Source organism: Hemiscyllium ocellatum, chromosome 48 (assembly GCF_020745735.1).
Source record: "Hemiscyllium ocellatum isolate sHemOce1 chromosome 48, sHemOce1.pat.X.cur, whole genome shotgun sequence".
NCBI lineage: Eukaryota > Metazoa > Chordata > Chondrichthyes > Orectolobiformes > Hemiscylliidae > Hemiscyllium > Hemiscyllium ocellatum.
In genome coordinates, this window is record NC_083448.1 from 2,956,662 (window position 1) to 2,981,774 (window position 25,113).

General features: G+C 39.1%; 1 protein-coding gene across 1 annotated transcript; it reads left to right on the plus strand.

Moving 5' to 3' along the window:
- Window positions 1–22,129: 22,129 nt before the first annotated feature.
- Window positions 22,130–22,915, plus strand: LOC132836890 (probable G-protein coupled receptor 139). The gene has a single exon (XM_060856455.1). It carries the CDS (start codon window positions 22,130–22,132, stop codon window positions 22,913–22,915), a length of 786 nt encoding a protein of 261 aa, XP_060712438.1.
- Window positions 22,916–25,113: the final 2,198 nt, after the last annotated feature.

Below are 25,113 nucleotides of genomic sequence, written 5' to 3' on the forward strand. Positions count from 1 at the left end.
ATTTATTCATGATAGCTTTAATTTGTTCATCCATATCATAACAATTTAGGTCTGCTGCTCAACTCTCAAAGAATTGTTAATTTTGGGTTCTGTTTGGTTCATGCAAGATGAATTGAAGGTCATTACTTCCACGTGCTGTCAAATGTCTTCAGGACAGGCAAAAAAAAGACCTGTGCCACTTTGAAAGCAATTGTGCTTTTCCAAAAAAAAAGGAGAGTTTAAGGCTCACTTTCCTGAAACAATCATTTTCATCTTCAACCGAATCTTTTAATTGCAGGCACATTGAGTAACATCGTACAGACGGATGTCATTGAGATTCCATTTCGATTGGTGGCCTGCATTCAGGATAATCCCATTAAGATATGGTTAGTCTGGTTCACATAGTCAACACAATTCTGCAACGACCCGTTATTTGGGCCTTCCTTCAGGGAATTGGCCGTCTTGAAGTCTGATTTGACAATATCGGGTATTCTGACAAATAATGAATGGGTATGTTATGAACTATGTCAGCTCAAAAATTGAGACATTTTTACTTTTGACATTGGTATAAAAGACCTGAATTCTAATAATTTATGCACCAATCATGAATTATCAACAGTTGTTCAATTTTCAGCACCAAGTCAAAATGACACATTGTTAATAAAAACACAGACAACGTCACAAAGTGATTTACACGGAAAGTTTGTCTCGATCGGAAGACTTATAATGCTCTATCGTCAGTGAGAGACCTTCGTTACGATCGTAATCTGAGTGTGACCACAGCTCAGCGAAAATGCTAGGTTCAGGAGGTGCGCAACATGCAAAATGACTGATCGGGTATGCTAATGACTGCCTGCATCTCACGAACGATGGAATATCTTTGTATTTTGTTTTGTGCATATTGGTTTGTCGCTCGGTCTTGAAGACAAAACCTCCATAAGAAACCTGCATTCATACATACCAGACTCTTGTAATTTTATCGTGTGCGATTTTCAGGTGGACATTGAAGTTGCAATGCTAATTATTAATTATTTTTCTTTACATTTGGAAATGAAAAAGGATTGAGGAATCATAGTGAAAATCCTGTTACAATACATGACATATATTGAAAAATCCCAAGAACTACCAACTCTAATAATAGGAAATAAATTAGAATCGAAGCCATATTGTCTCTTGTTTCAAGTAACATCGAATCTGTTTCTGATTTGAAATTGGTTTGCGTACTTTGAGAAAGTGAAGATTTTCACAATCCGAATCACACTGACAGGACCAAGTCCTCGCAGGATGAAGCTGCAACTTTACTAAGGTCAATCTATTGACACATCATGCATGTTAAATATGTTTGTTGGACAATCTGGCAGCAGGAAACATGTTTCCACTGATGGGTGAGTGCCGAACCAGAGGACACAGCTTAAAAATACGGGGTAGACCATTTAGGACAGAGATGAGGAGAAAATTCTTCAACCAGAGAGTGGTGGCTGTGTGGAATGCTCTGCCCCAGAGGACAGTGGAGGCCCAGTCTCTGAATTCATTTAAGGAAGAGTTGGAAAGAGCTCTCAAAGATCGTGGAATCAAGAGTTATGGAAATAAGGCAGGGAGCGGTTACTGATTAGGAATGTTCAGCCATGATCATATTGAATGGTGATGCAGGCTCGAAGGGCTGAATGGCCTACTCCTGCACTTATTGTCTGTTGTCTATTAGGAGCTTTAACATATTGACTAACAATGGGCCATTCCAGGGTGAACATTAATCTTGAAATTTGCTTTGCATGAATTAAGGTTCCAAAGAAACTCAACACAAATCCTATGAATTGAGCACACAGTCTACAATATTAGCATTGTGTTTCATAATCTTTTTTAAATGAAAGAAAACCCCACAAATTGTATTGCTAAAGCGCAATGTAAGTTAAGTTTCAAACTGAAATAAGCTATATTGAAAGCAGAACTTCTGAAACAAACATGGTCAGTGAAACAATATTAACGCTTGAAGCAATCATGGTCCCGAAACTGACAGAAATACTCACACTCAGTTAATGTAACTATATAAAATACACACCATTATGAAAACAGATAAAGACATACTGATCGAGCTAATCAGAGTAATTCAACGACTAAATCTAAGACCATCCACCAAATAGACATCCGCCAATATTACAGTTTAATATCACAACTTAAATCAAAAGAGCATGTCAGAACACTACTTCTTCTTCATGGGGCATATTAGACCAACTGAACAATCAAACTAATAGAAAAGATGTGGTGGGCACAATTATAAATTATTAATGTGCAAACGCGTTTTTTTTCTGTGTAAGCACAGATCGTATTCAGGTTGGTGGCAATTCAAGCCATGTGAGTTGATTCTCACCATGTGTAATGAAACTCATCCCTTTAATTGACATTTTACTACTTCCAATCAATAATCACGTCTCGACATCATCCTATCAGGCACTTTCCACAGCAACTCATCACACATTTTCGCATCCAGCAGCATCCATTGCACAAACACGCTAAATAACAAAAATCATTGGAGACATTGTCATTCTTGGGATGCCCTACTCCTTACCTTTACCATGGAAATGGCAGATCGAAGAACACGGCAGCCAACTGCGTGAGCATGATCTGGAGCTGTTGTTTCATAAGTGGTGCAGAGGTAGGATTTCTTGTTACGGCCAGCAATAGAGGACAACATTGCAAAGCATGGTTCCATGTTGCACCTATTTCAAAGCAGTCTCAGATACCTGGAATCAACACTGTAAAAGTAAAGGACCAGTGACCATTCCCACTTCAGTAACATAAGCACCAACGTTCCAATATTTATATTCACTCTGCATTTGCAACAATACCCACTGGCCACTTAGACGCAAGGAATCCCATGCCGACCATGCAGAAATCATCAAACCCATTCACCGATTCATTCCTGATGAAGGGCTTTTGCCTGAAACGTCGATTTTCCTGCTCATCCGATTCTGCATGACAGACCTGATCTTTCCCATCATCACGTTAATCTGGACCACCACTTGCTCTGTATGTTGTCTGTATGGATCACTTAATCAAGTGTGAAATCTATTCACCTGTGACAAATATAATAGCTGCAACATTCATTTTTTATTCAAGTGTAGTATAATGGTCTTTCTTCAGTTCCAGGAGGAAATCAACCCACAATCGGAAAGAAAGTATTAGGATGGGTGGTATGTTCGGTGGCATACATCTCCTCACCCCTTAGTGGAGATCATCCTGACTTTGGTAGTCCTGAATAGGCCTCGATTGATAACAAAGGTTAACCGAGACTTACTTTGTCAGGAAGCTTTGATTAATGGATATATATATACCTTCACTCGACTGTCATTTGCCAATAACTGTGTCCAGTCCCTCGGCTTGTTTTTACTGAGCAGCATTGGAAGAGAGTAGCTATATGAGCCCGGTACCTATATCTTTGGACACTAAGTGTCAAACGGCAAGGCAGGGCATGGAAGCAACGAACGTTCATACAGTGATAGAATTTGGCTGCACAGAAGGGGACCAAATGACCAACTGTGTCTGTGTTGCTCTCCATGGAATGATCCAGTTAGACCAATTCTCCAACTCTATCTCTGTGGACCTCTAGATTTATCGCTTTCAAACATACATCCAACTATTTTTTCTTAATCTCTTATGGATTCTGCAAACAATACTCTCCCAGTCAGTGATCTCCAATGCTAACAAGACTGGCTGCTCAATATTAGAGGATTCTTTGTTGTAGTCATCATATTCAGTAAGGTCAAACAGGTGCAGGTGTTACTTTGATAATCAGGGAGAATGTTTCATCAGCATTCTGAGAGGACGTAGTAAAGGGTTCAACCATTGATGCAACATGGGTAGACCTCAGAAATAGAATTGGCGTAATCACTCTGATCGATTATACTGGAGGTCCCCAATAGCCTCCGAGCCGTCAATCGGCAGCTTTATCGGTAGATTATCGGTAGTGTTCAAGAGCAGAGTTTCCAGCAAAAAGGAAAAATAAATTTGACAAGGAAAGGGACACGTGGATAAGCAAGCAAGTTGTGAATCTAGTCCAGAGGGAAAAGAAGCGCATGTAAGATTGCAGAAACTAAAATCGGACTGATCCTGTCAGGAATATAAAGAAAGCAGGGAAGACATTAAGCTGGGGATTAGGAGAGCATGCACGTGCCATGAAACGAACTTGGCAAGAGAATGCCAAGGCATTCTATGCACATATTTAAAATAACAGGATAATTAGGAAACATATCAAGCCAAAAGGATAGAAAGTGTGTTGGGAGGTACAGGATAATTGTCTGAGATCCCACATGAGTACTTTTCGCCTGGAGAAGGACAGAGAAGATATTGAGCTTTGTCGGTAACATGCTAATATGGCAAGACATTCTGTGACGAAGACAAAAGTAGAGAAAAAATTTTCAGTTGGTTTAGTCCCAAGGGCACTTTGGCATCTAACCCAGATCATTTTGACTGGCAAGTGATAAGATTGCTCGGGATTTGATTATGATATTTGTACTGTCGCTAGCAAGTGGAGAGATCTCAGATGACTGGCAGTTTCATTGTTCAAGAAGATAAATAGCTATAATCTCAGAAACAGGGAGACCAGTGATTCATACATAAATGTATGAGAGGCTACTGTACAGAATTCATAGAGACAGGATGTATGGACATTGCAAAAGAAAGACCTAATTATGGACAGTCAGTATGGCTTTGTCCAGGACAGTTATTGCCTTTCTAACTTGATTGATTCTTTCTTGAGAAGGTGATGAAGGTGACTGATGAAGGTGAATGTTGTCAACCTGGATTTTAGTAAGGTTTTCAACAAGGTTCGTCATAGTAGGATCATCCAGAGATTAAGATACATGGTATACATGGTGACATGACCACATGAATTCAGTATTTGATTGCCCCTAGAAGGCAGAGAGAGAAGTGGTGAAATAGTGTTTTCATTTCTGGCCAGATGTCCGTGAATTGTGGTGTTTTTTTCAGGAATCGTATTGTGACTCGGTCTGCTGGTGACACATATGAATGGTTTAGATGGAATTGTAAATTGCTTGGTTGTTAAGTTTACAGGCAATGCAAAGATTGGTGAAGTTGTCAACAGTATTATAAAAAGCGACAGCTGAATATAGGGTAGTGGCAGGTATGTACAGAGAAATAACATTTGACGTTGAATTTGTCACAATTTGAGGTGATGCACTTTGGAAGATCAAATGTTATTGATAAGAACAGAAATAATTGCAGGACCCAAAACAACATTGATGTACAGCGGGCTCTTGGCTTTTAACGTCTCTGAGCAATAGTCACTCTGGTAGATAGAGTAATAAAGAATCATGCTTGTTTTTCCTAGATGGCGATCTAAATACAAGATGTCAAGTTGGAGTAGAACATCAGAGCTGTAAGGAGAGACTACAAACACTCAAGTTGTTTTCTCTTGAATGTTGGAGGCTGAGGGGCGACTTGATCTAAATCGTTAGCATTATCAGATTGTTATGGAACAAGCCACACTGACCCCAAGATATTAAGAAGGTAACTCAGATTCTTAACGTTTTCCTTATTTTGAAGGCAGATATAACGTGTGTATTCCAGAAGTAATACACCAAGTTCATCATCGGCAAAAGAGAAAGTATTTGAACACTACTGTTGAAACACAAACAAAATGAAACAGGAGTTATATAATTTTACTCTGTGTATACCCAACAGACTTAATATCGCAAGTCAACTGAATAGCTGTTCCAATCGCCACCGCATTCCATATACTCACCCTTTGGCAAAAGATGAATTCAAACCCAGTTTCTTACTGGAAGGAGAGATGTCAAAGAGAAAATTCAGGCAAGAAATATGTGTTGACTCATGAATTACTTTCTCTGCAGCTGCTTCTTTGTTGCTTGCAGCTTCTGACTGCCTGGTAAAATAAACCTGTCGAGCAGTAACCTCGACTCGGACAGCTGACCACTCCCCCGACTTTGTTTCACTACCAAGTTAAAGGCATATTGACACCTCTGTGACAGCTACCCTTTAAAAAACGAACTATCAATATACAAACATGGCTTTATTTTAAAACCACTTACTCTTACCATATTAGTACAGTACAATGCCAATACGTCATGTTCATATAACAATGCAAATGTGCAAAACTTCATTCTGTTCAGTCTGTTTATTCCTACCATCGAACATCTCTGTTTTTCATTCAAGTCGACAAACACGTTTTCTTGCCCTTCCACATGTAAAGGTTTCAAATTGAATGGATGTGGTGATAAGCTTCATTTATATACCTTGGAAATTTCCTACTTAAATTTCTCCAAAAAAATTAAAGGGCTTTCGTCAATGTATATGACTGTCTCAGACACTTTTCTGACAAGTCGAATGTTGAAATTGTGTCAGGCCAACATCAAGCTCAAAGACTCCTTCTCAATTGCCGAATATTTATGTTACTAAATGTTCAATTTCTTGGAGAATTACTCGATAGCTTTTTCGATCTTCTTATTATTTTCTTGTTAGAGCGCAGCACCAACACCAACAACACTCGCATCAATTGCCATCTTGGATGACTTTGCATTGTAAAGTGTGGTGAATACAATGACAGTGGTTAGCATTGCTTTCAGGCTGTCAAAAGCCATCTGACGGTCTGTTGTCCACTGAAATTTCATGATTTTCTTTAGTAATTCAGTAAATGGGGAAGCCACACTGCTAAGGTTCGGTGTGAATCTCTTACAAAATGCATTTAATACAAGGAATCACGGTTGTCTAGGTCGGTGGTATGGGAAATATTCAATTTTTTTAACATTCCACGGAGCCATCTCTCCATGTCCGATGCCATGACCCAAGAAGATGGCTTGGCCTTTTTGAGAATTCTGCCTTAGTCATGTTTATCACGAAGCCTGCATCTCTAAATCGATTAAACAATGCTGATAAATGTGACAAATGTTCCTTCCATCTGTGACTAAAAAGCACCAGTGTGTTGATGTAAACCACACAATTTGGTTACACAAAAATAACTTTATTGTTTAGTCCTGGAAATGTGGCTGGCAGATTTTCCATGCCAAACAGCATGAATCGAAATTATTTGGTCCATTGGGCATTACAAAAGAAACTTTTTCTTTTTCAGTTACCTTCACAGGATAAAATTACCTGCCAGTACCCTCTGAGTCCGTCCACTTTTTTTTCAATGTAGTCTTTCAACCGTGGAATCAGATATGAAGTATACCTTAACATTGCCAGAGTGCTCACATAACCATCGTTTGGTTTGTCCTCCGGAAGGTCAACTAATAATTGATTCTTCTGTTGTCACCGTTCTGATTATCCAATTTATTTCAGAATGTCTGAACATGTGTTGTCACTCAGTATTTGAACCAAAAAATCATTCATCTTTTGCTTTACTGTAAAACAACTTCTGATCATATTTACATGACACACTTTGTTACATTTCTTCCTGTGTGGAGTCCTTATCATCAGATCACCTCATTCAATTCCTTTTCGACTTGATAAGTTCCACTAAATCTTGCCTTTAAAGGTGACCTGTCACTGAAAGTAACACTAAATCTTAATCTTCTCTGGAAACATTACGAGTATTTGTTTTCTTGTATGCTTTCCGTTTCATCATATGCTTTGATATTTTTCAATGCTGTCTTGCCAACTAGCCCACTCCATTTTATCCTTCCCATAAATTGGACGCATCGTGCAAACATGTTGTCTCTGAAGTTTGACTCACTAATTTCTCCTTAATTAATTTTGATGGTGGTCTCACTCCATTCTGCTTTGTCTGAACCATTAGATCAGACATGTTCTCTGATAATTCTACACCAACTTCCTTATCTGTATTTTATGATTTCTCCTCCTGTTTCAGCTGCTGTTTTTTTGACTTTGTTATGACACATCAGAAGCAATCCATAATATGTTTCCCGTAATGCTTCAGTTGGCTGATTTTCCACTGGCTTTTCAAGCGTGGTAGGCAGCACTGCTCACTGTTCCCTTGTGCCTCAAGGTCTTCCAGTACTTCTGCCATGACTTCTCCACTCAACGCTGGACACTCTGAACTTAATCAGCAAAACTGAGTACCTCTTGTCTTATCAAGAATGCCACGTGCTTGCATTTTTTTCTGGCAATAATCCTTACTGGTTACATATCTCCACATCTCTCACTATCAATGGTTGACATGATCCTGTATCTCTGTTTATTGTAAGCTCTTCAGCTGCTTCTCCTGAGCTATGCAAGTAAAACTTACCTTTGTAAGTGCATGATTGAAGTAAGTTTTACTTCACTTCTTCCTTAACCAACCGCCAAATAGGGTGTACATTCCGGTACAGTTCTATATCTTCCAGTGAGCCTTCCTTTACCATTTCAACGAAATTCCATGGTTTATATCTTTTTTCCTAAATTCCCCTCCCCAGCACTTTTTTTCTGATCTTCAAACATCGAGATATCTTTTAGCCTAATTTATGGCAGTGAAAACACCAACGCTTTTTAACTTCTCTTCTGCCTTCATGGCTTTCCTTTTCACCCTGTGCGAAGCTATCTTTATGAACGTCAGCAAGATCTATATTTCACCTATCACTGGAGGATGTCTCTTTTCACTAATTTCTATCGCTCATAATTTAAATTGATGTTCGAAGCGAAGTTTGATTTATGAAAGAAGTCGTTATCATAAACTATTTCAGCTTCTAATCTTTTTGCGTTAAGTTTCTGCTCTTCTAAACGAGTTCCCATTACATCAGGAGATCTATTTTGGAAATTCACCAAAATAATCATCGCTACTTTTCATTATTTTTCATGCCATCATCCATATATCAAAATTATTTTGTTTGTTACTGTCAAACTTAATGTATATTGACGAGGGTCCCTGCTTCGATTTCTGAAACTTTGTCTCTAGGCTTCTGGGCACAAACATCTCTGCACTGGGGATGGCATTCTTTCACATCCATCAACTCCCCAGATACCTCCTTTGATAGCGATGCAAATACCTCAATGCCTTCACTTACAGACGTTTTATTGATCAATAATACCCACATTGTCACTGGCCACGTCATTTGTTTAACTGTCTTCCGAAATGAGATTGAAAAATCTTTTGCGTACTTAAAACTGGGGGTTAAAGTTAAAAAATGTTGGGTATACTCAAATAGATGTCCACAAGGCCGTGGGCGAAATGAGTTTATTCATCTTCACTTTCTTCCTTACTAAGCCTAACTTTTCCCTTCATCCTTTTAAGCCGAATTTCTTGTCTCAGTAAAAATTCATGAATTTCAAACTCTCTCTTTCTCATTTTCCTCTCTCTCGCTTTGCCATTCTTCTGTATATTTTCCCGTATCTTCTGCTGGCGCCTTCCTCCTTTTCTGTGTGTTCTACATAAGCAATTATTTCCTTTTTGCCAGTTCTTGAGCAATTCGTTCATTTTCCTGTTTCCTCTGATATTGATCCTTATTCAAAATGATCCATTTCTTTTCCTGTTTCATTTTACTTTGCCTCTAACTCAAGCTGCACAATTTTTCATTGGATTTTAGCCATTTTCAAAGATCCTGACAACATTCCCAGCAAATTGAAATATTGAGGAATTGCTGTGATAACATTTCCTTTTCCCACGAATGTTAGTAAAACCATCTCCAGCAACTTTGTCAGTTCCAGCAGATTTGCCTTGCTCATCTTTTGTAAAACTCCCAAAGGCATCTGTTCCACCCCAGAAAACTGTAATGACTGGAAGTATCATTACTAACACAAGCACGGTTTGAGCCAATAGAATTCAACATTCGGAACAAGGCACAATAACACTTACCATACACCATATTTGAGTCCGACAACCCTTATCCCAAATTGGAACTATCGAATCAATTCCAACAAGAACCCGCAAACTATCATGCACCAGGCCAAATTCCCTGAATTATGTTAGGAAAACAGCCCAGTCCCTAAATTTTTCTTTACTTACTGACAGAATTGTGGTGGATAATCCAGGATTGATGAACTTCATCAAACCACTCAGCATTAAGCAAAATCGAATTTATTTAACCACTACAGTTGAATCTCAAACAAAGTAAAACAGAATTTAGAAAAAAGATAACTATTTGTTAAATCAATTGACTGTTTAACAGAATATATCTTAGCAGCTGTGTCAATTTCCATGCCATTCCAAAAATACACCCGTTGGGAAATCCTAAACTCAAACACAGGTTCTTACAGGCGGGAGAGACTTCAGTGAGAGACGCCATTCAAGAAACATTTATTGAAACTTTGAACGTTCCTCTGGACGACAGCAGCTTTGTCGACAAAATAAGTGAAAAGGGAGAACTGGCCAATCTTCTGCCACTGGGAAACTTGGATCTCTCCCAGTCATTTCGACACCCTCAGTCTCTGCAGCATTTCTTAAAAATAACCGAAGTACAAAATAACCTTGTTGGAGGGGTTGCAATGTCACAAAAATTGTCACAACATTTTATGGCATCAATGATAATGATCTGTACCTCTGCTGTTGCAAGGACAACAGCTATCGAGTGGTACCTGAGGAGATTTCGCATGTTCCCCACAACACAATTACAATGGCGATAAATTTAACTGCAAAAGTGAAATGACAAGTGTGCTTTAGAAATCCTGACATTATTCTATTTTGATAGTGTGTCAAAAGTAGAGTGTTTATGATCAAGTTTGGGATTAAAATTAAGACATCTTTATCTCAATATCAGCAGAATCCTAAGCCATCTTACGGTTTTTCTATTTTGTGAACTCAGGACAGAATGGGACCTTATAAGAAGAAGTAGCAGGAGGGGGAAAAGTCAATCGGTTTTTATTAAGCTGTACTCCACTCATTACATCTGCATTTTTTTTCCTTTTAAATGCAACTGCCAATCAACAGTTCGAGACAAGTGTTGACAGATTTTAGGTGGTAAATGTCTCGTTTCAATTGGCATCTGACTATGGATAGGCAAACTTCTTTCTTCAATCTCAGACTCACCGATGAAAAGATTTGACAACGCGGCAAAGAAACTCAAAACCTATCATTGAATATTTCTGCATACAGTAGTATCCCGTGCATTTCTGGAACTTCGAATTTGAACACGCGCATTCCAAATACATGGCGCTGTGAAGTAAAATTATAAAGTTGTCTAGAGAGATCTTCTTTTGATCACATCATATGGCTATCGATCTGTCATTCTATAGGGTGGGGAATCCGCCATTGTAAAATCATGCTGAAGCTCCAAAGTTAAAAAGTCAACGTGGAAACAATGATATTTAATTAGTAAATGGGATTAATGACAAGGTGAGTGCGACAATTGAACTCAGAAAAATAGTGACGCTGCTGAGCGGAGACATGCATGCTGGAAATTTGTTTTCATGTCGCTGTTATCAAAATTAAGAGTTATAGAATAGACTTGTGTCATGGGACCAGCAATTCTTGACTAGACATACCTGATTGATTTGGCAAACTTTGCTGCAGATGTGCAGCGAGAAAAAGTAACCGTCATCCTCAAATCTTTTGAGTCGTCTCACATTGATCAGGTGTGACAAATTGTAAATAGGGAATGGGATGAGTCTTTTTCAGCGGTTCATTTATGTTCATTTGGAATTTAAGGTGGTACACCTTCACTGTAACACTGATGCAATGACAATGTTGAAGTCAGATTCAAAACTGAACAATGGTGTTCAGGGAATAATATTTTCCATTATTCAGAAACATTCAGTTACATAACGTTTCACACGGGGTTCTTTCATTTGGATAAAACTTCAGAAATAATTTGGGGATTTATTGAAAAAAATGCTCGGCGAATTGCTGTCTTTAATCTTGTAGATGTCACACAGTGCTTCTACTGTGCAACACTGGTGGAGAGAGTAGATATCACATTTAATGTGAATCACATGGGTGGTTTGACCTGAATGGTGCCCAATTTTCCTTTGTGTTGATGCATCTGCATATATTCGGGCGTGAATTTATTCCATCACGTGATTTTGATCTTGCAGACCGTGTACAGGTTTTTGGGGAGACAGAACTTGAGTCACTTGCTCGAATATCCCAAGCCAATAAACTCTTCTTGTATCCATTGCATTCATATGACTAGTCCAGTTCAGTTTATGATCAACTTTAGAAATGAAGCAAGTAGATACTGGAGATATTAGATTCATGGAGATACTCTAAAGAATCATTGATGAATTGCAGATCAACGAGGGTAAGGCTGTAATGAAGTTATGGATTCGTCTATTTTTCTGAACATCACAATCACCCGATACAGGGACACATGTGAAACCAGAATGTCTGCAGTCCTGTGATGGATAGGTAGATATCATAAATCCTAGCTTTTTGTTAAGGCCAGATACCTAGATGCGCAAATGATGTAACATTTACACTGATCCCTCCCCCAAATCCCTCACCATCAACATAAGTTATTAAGCTATGCACGTGGAGCAGCCACTTGACTGAGGAGAGAGTTCGCAGATGTTTGGCAACAGAGTTAACAATGAATGTGCAGGTAAGTTACTGTTAACTGCATTGAATATCTGTAATGAATTCCTTGAGAGTTCGAGTTCAGTCCAATTACAGAACAGTGAATACGAAAGACCATAGTCAAAAACAAGCTAATAATGCAAAGATGATGGAAGTATGGCTGGCTTACATCGAAAGAAAACCATGAAACTAGTATAATTCTGTCTTGCTCACTTTCATTCGGTAAAATTCTCACCGAGCTGAGCTCAGCTGGAAACAATGACGACTCTCCAAAACGCAGTCAACAGCCTTGAGTGTGTTCTACGATGGAAGGAAAACGCTCGGTGAATGGCTTTTGTGGCACATGAAGTCGAGAGCTGGAAATCGTGATGTTGCAGGATCATCATCGTTTGGCTTTAGCACAGCTTCCAATGCTGGTCAGTTACTTGGTGTGATCTGTGCCCTCCACTTGAGAAACAGCAGTTGTTTATCCTCTTTCTTCCTCGCATTAACATCTTTCAGTTTCAGATGTTTAATTCAGCTGTCGCCATCTGCTTGTTCGAACATTTCAAGCAGTGACACCTGGTAAACTTATGCAATAAAAGTAGCCCGTGGATATCGCTATGTGCATATAATTAAGGCTCTGAGAATGGGATATCACAGAATTGAAGATGATGGAAATTGCCTGCAGGAGCAAAGGATAATTCATTCATACTTGACATGCATCTTCCTATAGATACAGTGACAAAAATATTCTAAATGGCCCTGGGCATAATTGGTCTCCCTGGCAAATTACTTATGACACTGATGTTGTTTAAACCTGTGTCGGAATAGTTCCACTCTTCCATTGTGAGCAGTAATGTTACCTCCAATATTAGGAGACGCATCCCTGAGTCATCGTGGCTTAGCGTGCAAATTTCACTGTATCAGGTCTCCTCACTTATTTTTATCATAGTTAACCTGCGTCTGATGATCAAAAACCAGCAATTGTCCGGACTATACCCACTTGATGAATTGAAAACTGATGAAGGCCAGTCCTCCACAAAGGAGTAAAGAATGAATTTGATTCATTTTGTGACGATCAGAAGGTATCTTTCACAGAGACTTTGAAAGACTCCAAGACATCACATGAACATGGACGAGTGAATGAAAGTAATCAGAGGAAATTATTGATCAACGTTTAATGGCTTGAAATTTGATGGCTTTTGTTGTTTTTTTAAGAGAAAGGGGCCGAAAAGTAGGTACATTCAAATGAATGCAAGATCAGGCAAAGCGAAAACCTTTACATCAGCAGCATGAATGATTGCTAGTAGAGCATACAGTCAAGCTGTTGCGCGAGGATTGGTTATCATGCGGAAACAAAATCAAGAAACAATGTTTACTGGAGTAAAAAAAAAGCCAAAACACTTTGAAATATAGCGTGTTAAATTATCAATAGTTTCTTAAAAGTCCTGAGACGAGACAGGAAATCAGAAAAATGGCATCAGGTGAGTGCAAAGAAATTGTCACTAGCGCAAGCGATTCTGACCAATTCAACTAAGTGTGGGTGTTACGATACTGTCACGATGAAAACCTAAATTTGTCCTACTTTTTTTTCGAAGATACTTCATAAAGACAGAGTTGCAGAGTATTTCAGGTATTTAAAAAAGAGAGTAGTTAAATTTTCCAGTTCAGGTTATTTTCTTCCTTTTGTTTAGCTGTTGCATTCACAAGACGTCCCTCCTAATCGTAAGAATCTGCGATGCATTTAACTTTGTGCCAAGAGGCGTTTTTTTTTATCTAATACGGCAAATGACAATTAATGATAATAGTTGCTGTATTAGGTCAATTATGTTTCCCACTTATTAATTTAACCTATTGTTCGTATTTGAACTGCATTGTTTAAATAAATTCTGTTTTGCTGAAAGCCGAGTGGTTTGAACAGTTGCTTTACCATTGGAACACGCACTTCATTTTTGCCTTTAAAACAAGTACACGTTAGTGTCTAGTCTTCCCTTTAAAAACGTTTTACACAGAGTGTGGCCTGGCCCACAATAGATCAGGGGATCTTCTACGATCATTCTGTAATTCCCATCTGAGTTTTGGATGGTTGGTCTCAAAGGTGGCGATTGGTAGATGTTAGTATCTTTTGTTCTGAGTATTGGTTTTGGTTTGCTTGAAACGACAGGTAATCATACCAATATCTTGACATTTAAATTTGCTGAAACTGCCGTTGGAGTCTTTGGAAATGACTCAAATTTAACTGTATATGACGCAGCTGGAAGAGGGAAGGGAACAGCAACAGTTTCAAATACGGTTAATAGCAGATGTAGGACAAAAGAAAAGAATCACTCTGGCAGAACAAACAGAAAAGAAGAAGGCCGTGGCAGAGGACAGGAAAAGACAAGCAGAAAAGAAAGGGAGAAACAGAGAGAATTTGAACTTCAGAAGTTTGCAATCAAAAGAATGGAGATGAGCATAGACGATAGGCTCAGTGACGAGGCTGGGAATGATGAGTAATCTGGCCTGAGCCAAACGCCAGTTTGGGATATGTTTAAATATATCCAAGCATTGCCTACATTTGACGAGAATGATGCTGATGCCTTTTTAATCTCAATAGAGAAATTGGATTAGCAAATGTAGTGGTCAGAGACCATTTGGGCATTGTTGATCCATACAAATTTGATGGGTAAAGCGAGTGAGGTATTTGCATCATCTAGCATATCTGTTTTCTGCGCAAATGAGGAGGTGAAGGAAGCCGTCTGAAGTGTGTTCGTGTTTGTTTCAAGAGCATGCAGACTACATTTCAGTCATCTGAGGACGGATGCTGGGCAAGCACACATTGAGCTTGGAGTGAGGAAATGAAGTAATTTTTCATGGTTGTCAAGGTCAATAAAAATAAATCAAACGTATGACTCTCGTGGAGAGACAATTATTTTGTACAAGTTAAGAAAATGCTTTTTACTAGAGATAGTGAGAACGCATGCGGAAGAGCAGAGAGAAAAATGGCAAGATTCGCAGTTGAAATGGCTGATGGTCATGAATTGGTTTAGAATTCGAAGCTAGAATCCTGAAATCTATTTCAATTCTTGGACGACAGACATTACGGAAAAGAGAAATCGTCATTTATAAGGGAAAAAATACACTTCCTTGAAGATAACAAAGTCAGCTTAAGACAGGGGAGAAAGGATACTTGTGAAGGGGAAAGAAAAGTAAAATACAGAGACGTTTTCAAGTAGGCCAAATGAAATCACAGTGGAGGTAATTCAGAAAAGATGTGCTGGGAAGACGGATAAGGGAAAACCGGGCATACCAGCATAGCTTGTTAATATGTTACAGTAAAGCAACGTGCAGGCCAAAGCTGTGCCACAATGGACAATCCGGTCGAGGTCTGTTTGAGAAGACTGTCCCAGATCTTTTTGAACGATTCATTTGCTAAAGTATTTGAGACTCACAAGGCCATGATCAACAGGTAAAGAGGTTACAGAAATAAGAGGTAAGTGATCATGTTAATCATTGATATTGAGAGATGAGGAGATGTAACTCACAGAGACTGTTGCCAGAAAACGTGAAATTCAAGGTGAGACGAGAAATGCTAGAGTGATCATGAGCGTCCAGTGGAGAGATGGTGAGTAGGCGTACTGGAGAAACTCTCAGGACCAGGAATACAATTTATCCTGGGTAGCGATATAGCTGGATCACAGGCGGGAATGCTGCATACTATTTCTGAAAGACATTGGAACGTCAGGCAATTGAGGTATTAAAGGAAGAATATTCTGCCATTTTAGCTGTCTGTGTGATAACAAGGTCGAAGAAGCACGAGTTGAAACAACAGGAGAAATCAAATAACGCAAGTAAGGAAGTTGAAGTAGATGGTTAGAGACCATGTTGATTTGAAATTTGAGCCAAACCAAGAACAGGCGGAGGACAAATGTATATGTTTAACTCTGAGATATTAACTGAGTTGCAGCAGAATGATGAAATCCTGTAGCAATTGTGTCGCAAGTTGTACATAAAAGGAGAACCTGAATGTGTGCCTGAAATTTACTATCTTATAAATGAATCCTTTGTGAGGAGCTGAACACCATCATGTATTCAGTTGAAAAATGCACAGACGTTTCTTAATTTGTGTTTCATGTGGTTTACAAAAAGGAGGTGTTAATGGAAGCACATGAATCAGCATTGGGAGGTTTTTGAGGGGTAACAGAAAATCAAGGCAAAATACAAAGTCACTTCTATTGGCTTGAACGGAATAAGGATGAATTTTTGTGAACGAAGGATGCAATTGAATTTTGTCAGACGTAGCACAAGTGTGGTAATTGGAAAACCAGGGATATTCATAAAACCTGCAGATGTAATATGCATTCCTGCACTTGTGGAACCTTTTACGAGAGGTTTAATTGATTTGTTAGGACCCCCACATAAGCAAGAATTGCGAAACAGGTTTTTTTTCGACAATGATGGATATGTACACTAGATTTCCTGAGGCCATTGAATTATGCAATGTCACAGCTGAAACGATTGTGGAGGATTTACTCATCGTTTTTCACTATTTATGGACAATCCATAGAAATAAATCAGATCAAGGGTCAAACTTTACTACAAAACCATTCGTTGAATTTATGGATTGTTTCGGAATAAAACAATTCAGATCCATTGCCATTCAGAACCTCAGGGAATTTTAAAAAGAAAACATCAAAACTGGAATACCACGTTAACTTATGGATAAATCCATCCAGATGACTGGGATAAATCAATTTCATTTTTATTATGAGGGCTCCAAGAAATGGATCGACCAAATTCTGTTCATTTAACTTATCTTTCAAGCATAAGGTGAGAGGACCACTCAAACTACTTAAGAAAAATTGATGAATCATAATTCAGAGACCACGTATGTGTGCTATGTGTCAATTTGTATGGAACAGTTAAATAGATCATGGGAATTAGCTGAACAGAATTTAAATATAACGCATCACAGCGTATGATAAAGCAGGAAGCCGGCTGGAACTCCGAACAACAACATGCTGAAAATTTAATAAGGAGATTTAGTGAACCTTATACAATCGAAAGAAGATTGAGTGAGACAAGGTCTCTCGATAGGAAAAAAGCACATTGTGTCAAGTGACTATACTCAAACATCACTGTCATAAGTACGTAAAGCAAACCAATAATGTGTTATTACGTGGAGTGGATTCTGAATTGGCCATGACTCACATTAAGTTGGAGAATGACGAAGTTCCCAAACCCTGGAATAAATTAATAATTTACCTTCCAGATGAAACTGGAAATGTTCTGAAAATGTTATTAATATCACATGGGGAAATAAATGGGAGTGAACTGGGAATTACTTATATCATGATTTATGATGGACATATAGGAAATGCGGTTCCAATTAAGCAACATCATTATTGACTAACACTCTGCAGTTCTGGCAGGTTCAAGAAGAGATTGAAGGCATGTTCCAAGATAACAAAATGAAAGTGAGTCGCGTTGACTGCAGATCACTAATCAGAATATTGCCACAACCAGTTGGTGATGGCACCCAACAATTACGTGTCGACTATCACAAGGTCAATGCAGTTACAAAATCTGATTCATATTTCATTATAAGTTTGGAAGATGGTACTGAGAAGGTGGGAATCGGGATTTGTTTTATGTTGGGCTTACTGAGAGGATATTGTCAATTAACTTTTTTTCTGCAACAGCGAAGACAATTTCAACTTTTGTAACATTGAATGGGCTATACCAACTCAAATTAATGTCATTTGGTATGAAATATGAGCCAACAACATTTCAAAGATTGACCAATGGAGTCATTTGTGGACTACAGAGTTGTCTAGTATACGTTGATGACCTGGTGATTTTGGGTCACATGGAAGGAAAGTTTGCAGCATTTATTGGAATCATTGGATCGACTTCGGAAGGCTGGCTTGATGATACATCTGGTTAGGAATAAATTCGTCAAAGTCCAAGTCATGTTACTGGATTATGTCATCTGATATGGAGAGATGGCCCTCCGGAATGTGAAACCAATCGTTATCGAGGAGATTCTCATACAACCGACATAATGAACAGTGCTACGTTTTGGCAAGTCACCTTGAATGGCTTTGTGTAATGAGGTATGGCGAAAAATTGAGCATGGTTTAACATAGCCTTCATGCTGTCAAATGCCTTATGACGGTCTTCTCTTCATTAAACCTTTTTGCACTTCAGCAATTAACGAGTCAGTGGAGCAACGACACAACTAAAATATGATGCAAATTTTCGCTAAAATGGTTTGACTTGCAAAAACGTAGGACTGTTCATTATGTCTGTTGTATGAGAATCTCCTCGATAACGATTGGTTTCACATTCCGTAGAGCCTTCTCTCCATATTAGATTACATAATCCAGTAACATGACTTGGACTTTGACGAATTTATTCCTATCCAAAATTTATATCGTTTTACTTTTATGTTTGGCCGCAGTGAGTCAATTAGTCAAAGAATCCCGTCGTACTGTATTATTCTGTCCTTCTCTAAATCTGGAATTGTCCTGAAGCTGGGTGCCTAACTGAACACATGTTAGTCAGAGTATTGAGTACAGGAATTGGGAGGTCACGTTGCAGCTGTGTAGATCATTGGTTAGGCCACTGTTGGAATGTTGTGTGCAATGCTGTTCTCCTTCCTATCAGAAAGACGTTGTGAAACTTGCAATGGTTCAGAAAAGATTTACAAGCATGTTGCCAGGGTTGGAGGATTTTTAGGTATAAGGAGAGGCTGAGCGAGCTGGGGCTGTTTTCCCTGGAGCGTCGGAGGCTGTGGGTGACAGATAAAGGTTTACAAAACTATGAGGTGCATAGATTGGAAAAATAAGCAAAGTTATTTTCCCTGGGGTTGTGGAGTCCAGAACTAGAGAACTTTAGGGTGAGAGGGGAAAGATATAATAGAGAGCTATGCGGCAACATTTCCACACAGAGGATGTTACGTGCATGGAATGAGCTACCAGAGGAAGTGGTGGAGGCTGGTACAATTGCAACATTTAAAAGGCATTTGCATTGGATATGAATAGGAATAGGTTTGGAGCTTTATGGGCAAGGTGCTGGTAGATAGGATATGCTTCTATGCTGTACATCTCGATGACTCTGTGACTCTATGTGTGAAACTGCATTATTCTCACTTCAAACAGTGTGATATTAAATATCACCAAGAACTGAATCAAATCCTTCCCTGAGTGTAACCGTGAAATTATGTGTGCTACCGGGGAGACATTCACTGAGTATAAAATAATACTAACTGCCATTACTTCGACGTAAGTGCCGTAAATGCTTTTACAGCGTTTGAGCAAAATAGGATTAGACCCTGTCCTTGCTTAAAACAGCCCACTTAATGTTGCAGGGCAAGAGAGTGATTGCTGCGAGAGCGGCAATTACAATGGATGTCGGTTCTACTTAGTTTGCAAAGCATAGAGAAGGAATTTGCAGGGTATCAGAACAATTGAAACGAGGAGGTTATTCAAGGAACAGCTACTATGTGCCCTTGATAGTATGAAGCTGTCCGTCACAGATGAAGTAGTCGGGTGAGGGAGCTGTGGTTTACGAAAGACTTTGAATCGCTTGTCAAAAGTATAAGGATGCTTATGTTGGATGACTTGCGAAGGTTAGTTACGGCCCTTGAGAGTTACAAGCTAGCTTGGAAAGACCTGAAAACAGAACTAAGAAGAGCCAGGAGCGTACAGGAGAAGTCGTTGGCAGACAGGATCAAATAAAATATATATTTCAAAAGGTTTATCATGACTACCGGCAAAAGACAATGTTGTCAAGGAGAATACGGAGATACAGGCTACTAGACTGATTGGGATTGTGTATGACAATGAGGAGCTGTCAGCAAATTCTGGAAAATGTGAAAGTGGATAATTCCGTTGGTTCGGATGAGATTTATCCTCGGATTCTCTGGGAAGCCAGGGAGGAAATTGCCGAGACTTTGGCTTTGATCTCGATGTCATTATTTTTGATAGGAATAGTGCCAGGAGACTGAAAATAGCAGATGTTTTTCCCTAGTTCAAGAAGGAGAGTAGAGACAACTATGGTAACTATAGACCAGTGAACCTTGCATCTGTTGAGGGTAAACTGTTGGAAAAGGTTATGCAAGATAGAACATATATTGATCAAGAAAGGAATAGTTTGACTGTGGGTAGTCAACACAGTTTTGTGAAGATTAGTTTGTGCCTCAAAAACCTTACTGAGTTCGTTGAGAAGATGACCAATCTGGTAGACGAGAGTAAAGAGGTATATGTGGTGTATTTGAATTTCTGTGATTCGTGCAACTTGTTTCCCCACGGTAGGTAATTGCACAAAATACGAAGGTATGCGTTTGAGTGTGATTCAGCAGTTCGAATCAGAAATTGGCACGCTGAAAGAAGACAGAAGATGGTGGGTAATAGAAATGTTCATCCTGGAGTTCAGTTACTAGTCATTCACCGCAAGGATCTGTTTTGAGGCCACTGCTGATTATCATTTTATAAATGAACTGGATGAGGGCGTAGAAATTTTGGTTAGTTAATTAGCGGATGACATGATCATCGTTGGAATTTCAGGATAAACAGAAGATCACACAGGTTGGATAGTGATTGCCTTTTTTATCCTCGGATAGTGATGAGTAGCACGAAGGAGCAATGCTTCAAATTGAGGGGCGATACATATTGGACAGATGTCAGAGGTAATGTCTTTAATCAGAGCATGGCAGGGGAGTGGAAAGCAATGTCTGTAACTGTAATAGACTCGGCAACAGTTAGGGCATTTAAATGGTTTTTCGATAAACATTTGAATGGAAGTGGAATAGTGCCAACTGCTCTGTAATGTCCTCTGTTCTACATAGCAAATGCTCATCGTCCTGTCGGTGACAGAATCTATTTGCTGCTATCTTCTATTTCTGAATTTGGATTTGAACACAATCACAAGTGAAAATGTGTTATTGAGGTTTTCCTTAAAATATCATTGCAATTTGAAAAGGCAGTAGTTGGTCAGCCATACGTATTTCCTTTCCTTAATGACACTGTCGTAACCACTTCCATGTTGTGCAAGGTTTCCAATTTCTCAGCATATCACGCTGTCTATAATAGAAACACATACACCAATTCCCCCACATGCCTTGAAATGTCGGAAATGTGACAGCATACAGTGCCTCAAAACTGTGGTAATACATATTGCATCCTTTCAGTTGTCCAAATGCAGTGGTCCTAAAACGTTTCATTAAGCTGAAAAAGTTCCATTAAACCTATGCTTTAATTCGAATGTGTCGTCTATGACGTGCCAATAAAATGGATTGTTCTAAGAATAACGAAGGTCTGCTACATGGAGGATCTCATTTTTTGGGAAGTAATACAAAATCATGAAAGATACGTCCCTTTCTTTGCGATGGGGCTGAATCCGTCAGAAAGCTTCTGATATACCTGTGTTATTATCCTCATTCAAATATACACTGTCCCACTTGCCACTTGCAAGAAAAAAAGCATGGTTCACGCTCACGTGCCACATATATTCAATCGAAGGACTTGAATGTTGGAGCCATGTGGGTCACAGGATTAAGATTGTGAATATGTTATTCAATGCTATCGTCATATTTTATTGTAATATATCTAAATATTACCGCCTTGCCTCATTAACAGAAACTGTTAGGATTTCGCTGTGACTTTTTTTTTCTCTCTCTGCCTCCCTCTTGCAGTCAATTTTGTGACGATTGCTATACTGTTCCGTGGACAGTGTGGGCTCTCAGCGTGCACCTCACGTTATCTGATGGCCATGGCAACGGTGGATCTATTGTTCGTCATCTTTGAGATTATACTCAGCAAAATCAAAAATGATTATTTCCCAGAATCGTTCCTGGACATTACTCCTGTTTGCAGTGTTCGCTATGCCCTGCGCCGTGCAATCATAGACTGTTCTGTCTGGTTTACGATTGTTTTCACTCTGGATCGACATGTCACAATTTGTTGCGAAAAGTTGAAAACTAAATTCTGTACTAAAAAAACTGCAACTGTGGTTTTGGCAATAACTGGAATCCTGTTGTGTTTGAAAAACATTCCAATCTACTTCAGATTCCGGCCATCAATGATTATAGACGGCGTACCATGGGGCTGTTCTAATTCTTATGCATATTATTATGACCCTGTGTGGATTGGTTTTAATGACTTTGAGAAGATTTTAACTCCAATCATCCCATTTGCATTAATTCTGTGCCTCAACGCATTGACAGTGAAACACATATTCGTGGCCAGTCAAGTCCGGAAGGGTCTGAAGTGTCAGAGTAAGGGAGAAAATCACAAAGACCCAGAGATGGAGAATCGAAAGCAGTCTGTCATTTTACTCTTTTCGATATCTGGCTCCTTCATTTTTCTGTGGTTATGGTATATTTTGTATTATTTAGGTGTTCATGATCCTTTGGATAACGTTGGCAAGTATGCATTTAAACATGTTGCATATATGTTACGGAATTTGAACTGCTGCACGAACACAATTGTTTATGTAGCCACACTCGCCAAGTTCAGAGAAAAGCTCAGGAACCCATTAGAAGCTATTTTTGCATGAAGAATTCATCAAAAAAGACGATCAAGCAAATGTGAGCTGCACAGAGAACAGAGGACCATTAAATGATACACTGTAATTTGAAAGTGGTATTAACGACTGATATGAAATGGAAAATTCGGGAATGAGAAGAACAGAGAACATAAGACATTGCAGCGCAGTACAGGCCCTTCGGCTCTCGATGTTGTGCCGATCTGTAGAACCAATCTAAAGTCCAACGATCTGAAACAATACCATTTTTACCAATACGTTTATCAAGTAACCATTTAAATGGACTTAACGTTGGCGATGCTACTATTGTTTAAGTAAGTGCATTACATGGCCCTACTACTTTCGGAATTAAAAGAAGTGACGCTGATATCTGTCCAATATCTATCACCACTCAAATTAAAGCTGCTAGCCATAACAATGTAAATTAAAAAGGCTCTCATTAACTACCCTATCTAATCCTCTGACTATCTTGTATGTGTCAATAAATTCTGCTCTTGACTTTCTTCACTGGAGCTCAAACAACCTCGATTGAATCAGCGTTTCCTCCTCACGCCTTCCACCCATACCAGCCAATACGATAGTAAAACCCATTTGAACCCATTCCAAACTTGCCACATCCTTCCCATAATGTGCCGACCACAACTGGGACCAACAGTCCAGTTGCAGCTCCGCAAGAGTTTTGTACGTTTGCAACATGACCTCATGGCTCCGAAACTCAGTTGCACTACCAATAAAACCTAACATACTGCATATCTTGTTAATAACACTGTCAACATGGGTGGCAACTTTGAGAGATCTATATATAAGGACATCAAGTTCATTCTGCTCAACAGCACTCGCAAGAATCTTATCACCTCACACTTATCCGCATTAAACGTAATTTCCCACCTCTCAACCCAACTCTGCAGCTTATCAATGTTCCTCAGTGACATGCAACATCTGTCAGAACTACCCACAATTCAACTGGCCTGCGTGTCATTCGCAAATTTACTGACACAGCCCAACGCGATCCCACCTCGGTGATTTAGAAAAATGATAAACACTCCTAATACACCACTCCTAACTGAACTCGAGAACTAACATTTCCCAAAAACCACCATTCTCTGTCTTCTTTCCATTAGCCAACTTCTGATTCAAATAGCTAAGTCACTGTCACTCCCATTCCTCTGTATTTTCTCCAATAACTGATCGTAGGGAATCTTATAAAATGTCTAACTTAACTCCATATACACCTGATTAACCACTTCAATCTCATACACCTGTTTGCTCACCATTTAAAAGAGCTCTATAAGACTTGTGAGGCACGGCTTATACTTCACCAAACCCGATGACTATCTTTAATCAATATATTACTCGCTAGTTGATTATAAATCCTATCTTTTAAAACATTTTCCAACACTTTAACCTCAACTAAAGTCCATATCTTTCTCCCTGTAATTACTAGTGTCGCCTCTACTCCCTTTCTTGAACAAGGGATCAACATATATTATCCTCCCGACATTTAGCACTACTCCTGTAGGAAATGACGACATGAAGGTCAAAGCCAAAAGCGTGGCAATCCACTCCATGGCTCCTCGCATTTGTCCTGGGGGCATATATATTTTCCCACTTTCCAGAATTGCTAACACCTCCTCCTTGTCAACGTAAATCCAAACTAGTCAAGTAGCCTGTATCACGGTATTCTCCTCGACAGCATTGTATTTTTTACAGTGCGAATACGAGCGAAAAATATTCATGTCGCACTTCCACTATCTCTTCATACTCCGCGGACAACTTCCCGCTACTCTCCTTGATTGGGTCTAATCTATTTCGAGCCATTCCTTTTTCATAATAGAGCTGTAGAAAGGTTTCAAATTTGCCTTGATCCTAACTGCCAATAGCGTTTCCTTTCCCAACTAAAATGTAAGTTTCAAGCACCCGAACTGAGCCTTCACGTCTCATCAGAACATTAAGCCTTCCTTTTCCTCTTTTCAACAGATTCAACTTCTTTCGTAAAACCAGGTTCCCGCGCTTGACCACTTCCTCCCTGCAAGACAAGTACGTATGTATCAAGGATATTGAGGAACTTTTCATTGACTGAGCTCCAAATTTCATTTGTGCTTATCTCTTCAGTTTCATTCCACATTGGATGCAAATAAAATCGGCCTAATCGCATGGCAATTGTCTTTCCCCCAGAATAATTCTTGCCTGCGATATATACCTACCCCTTT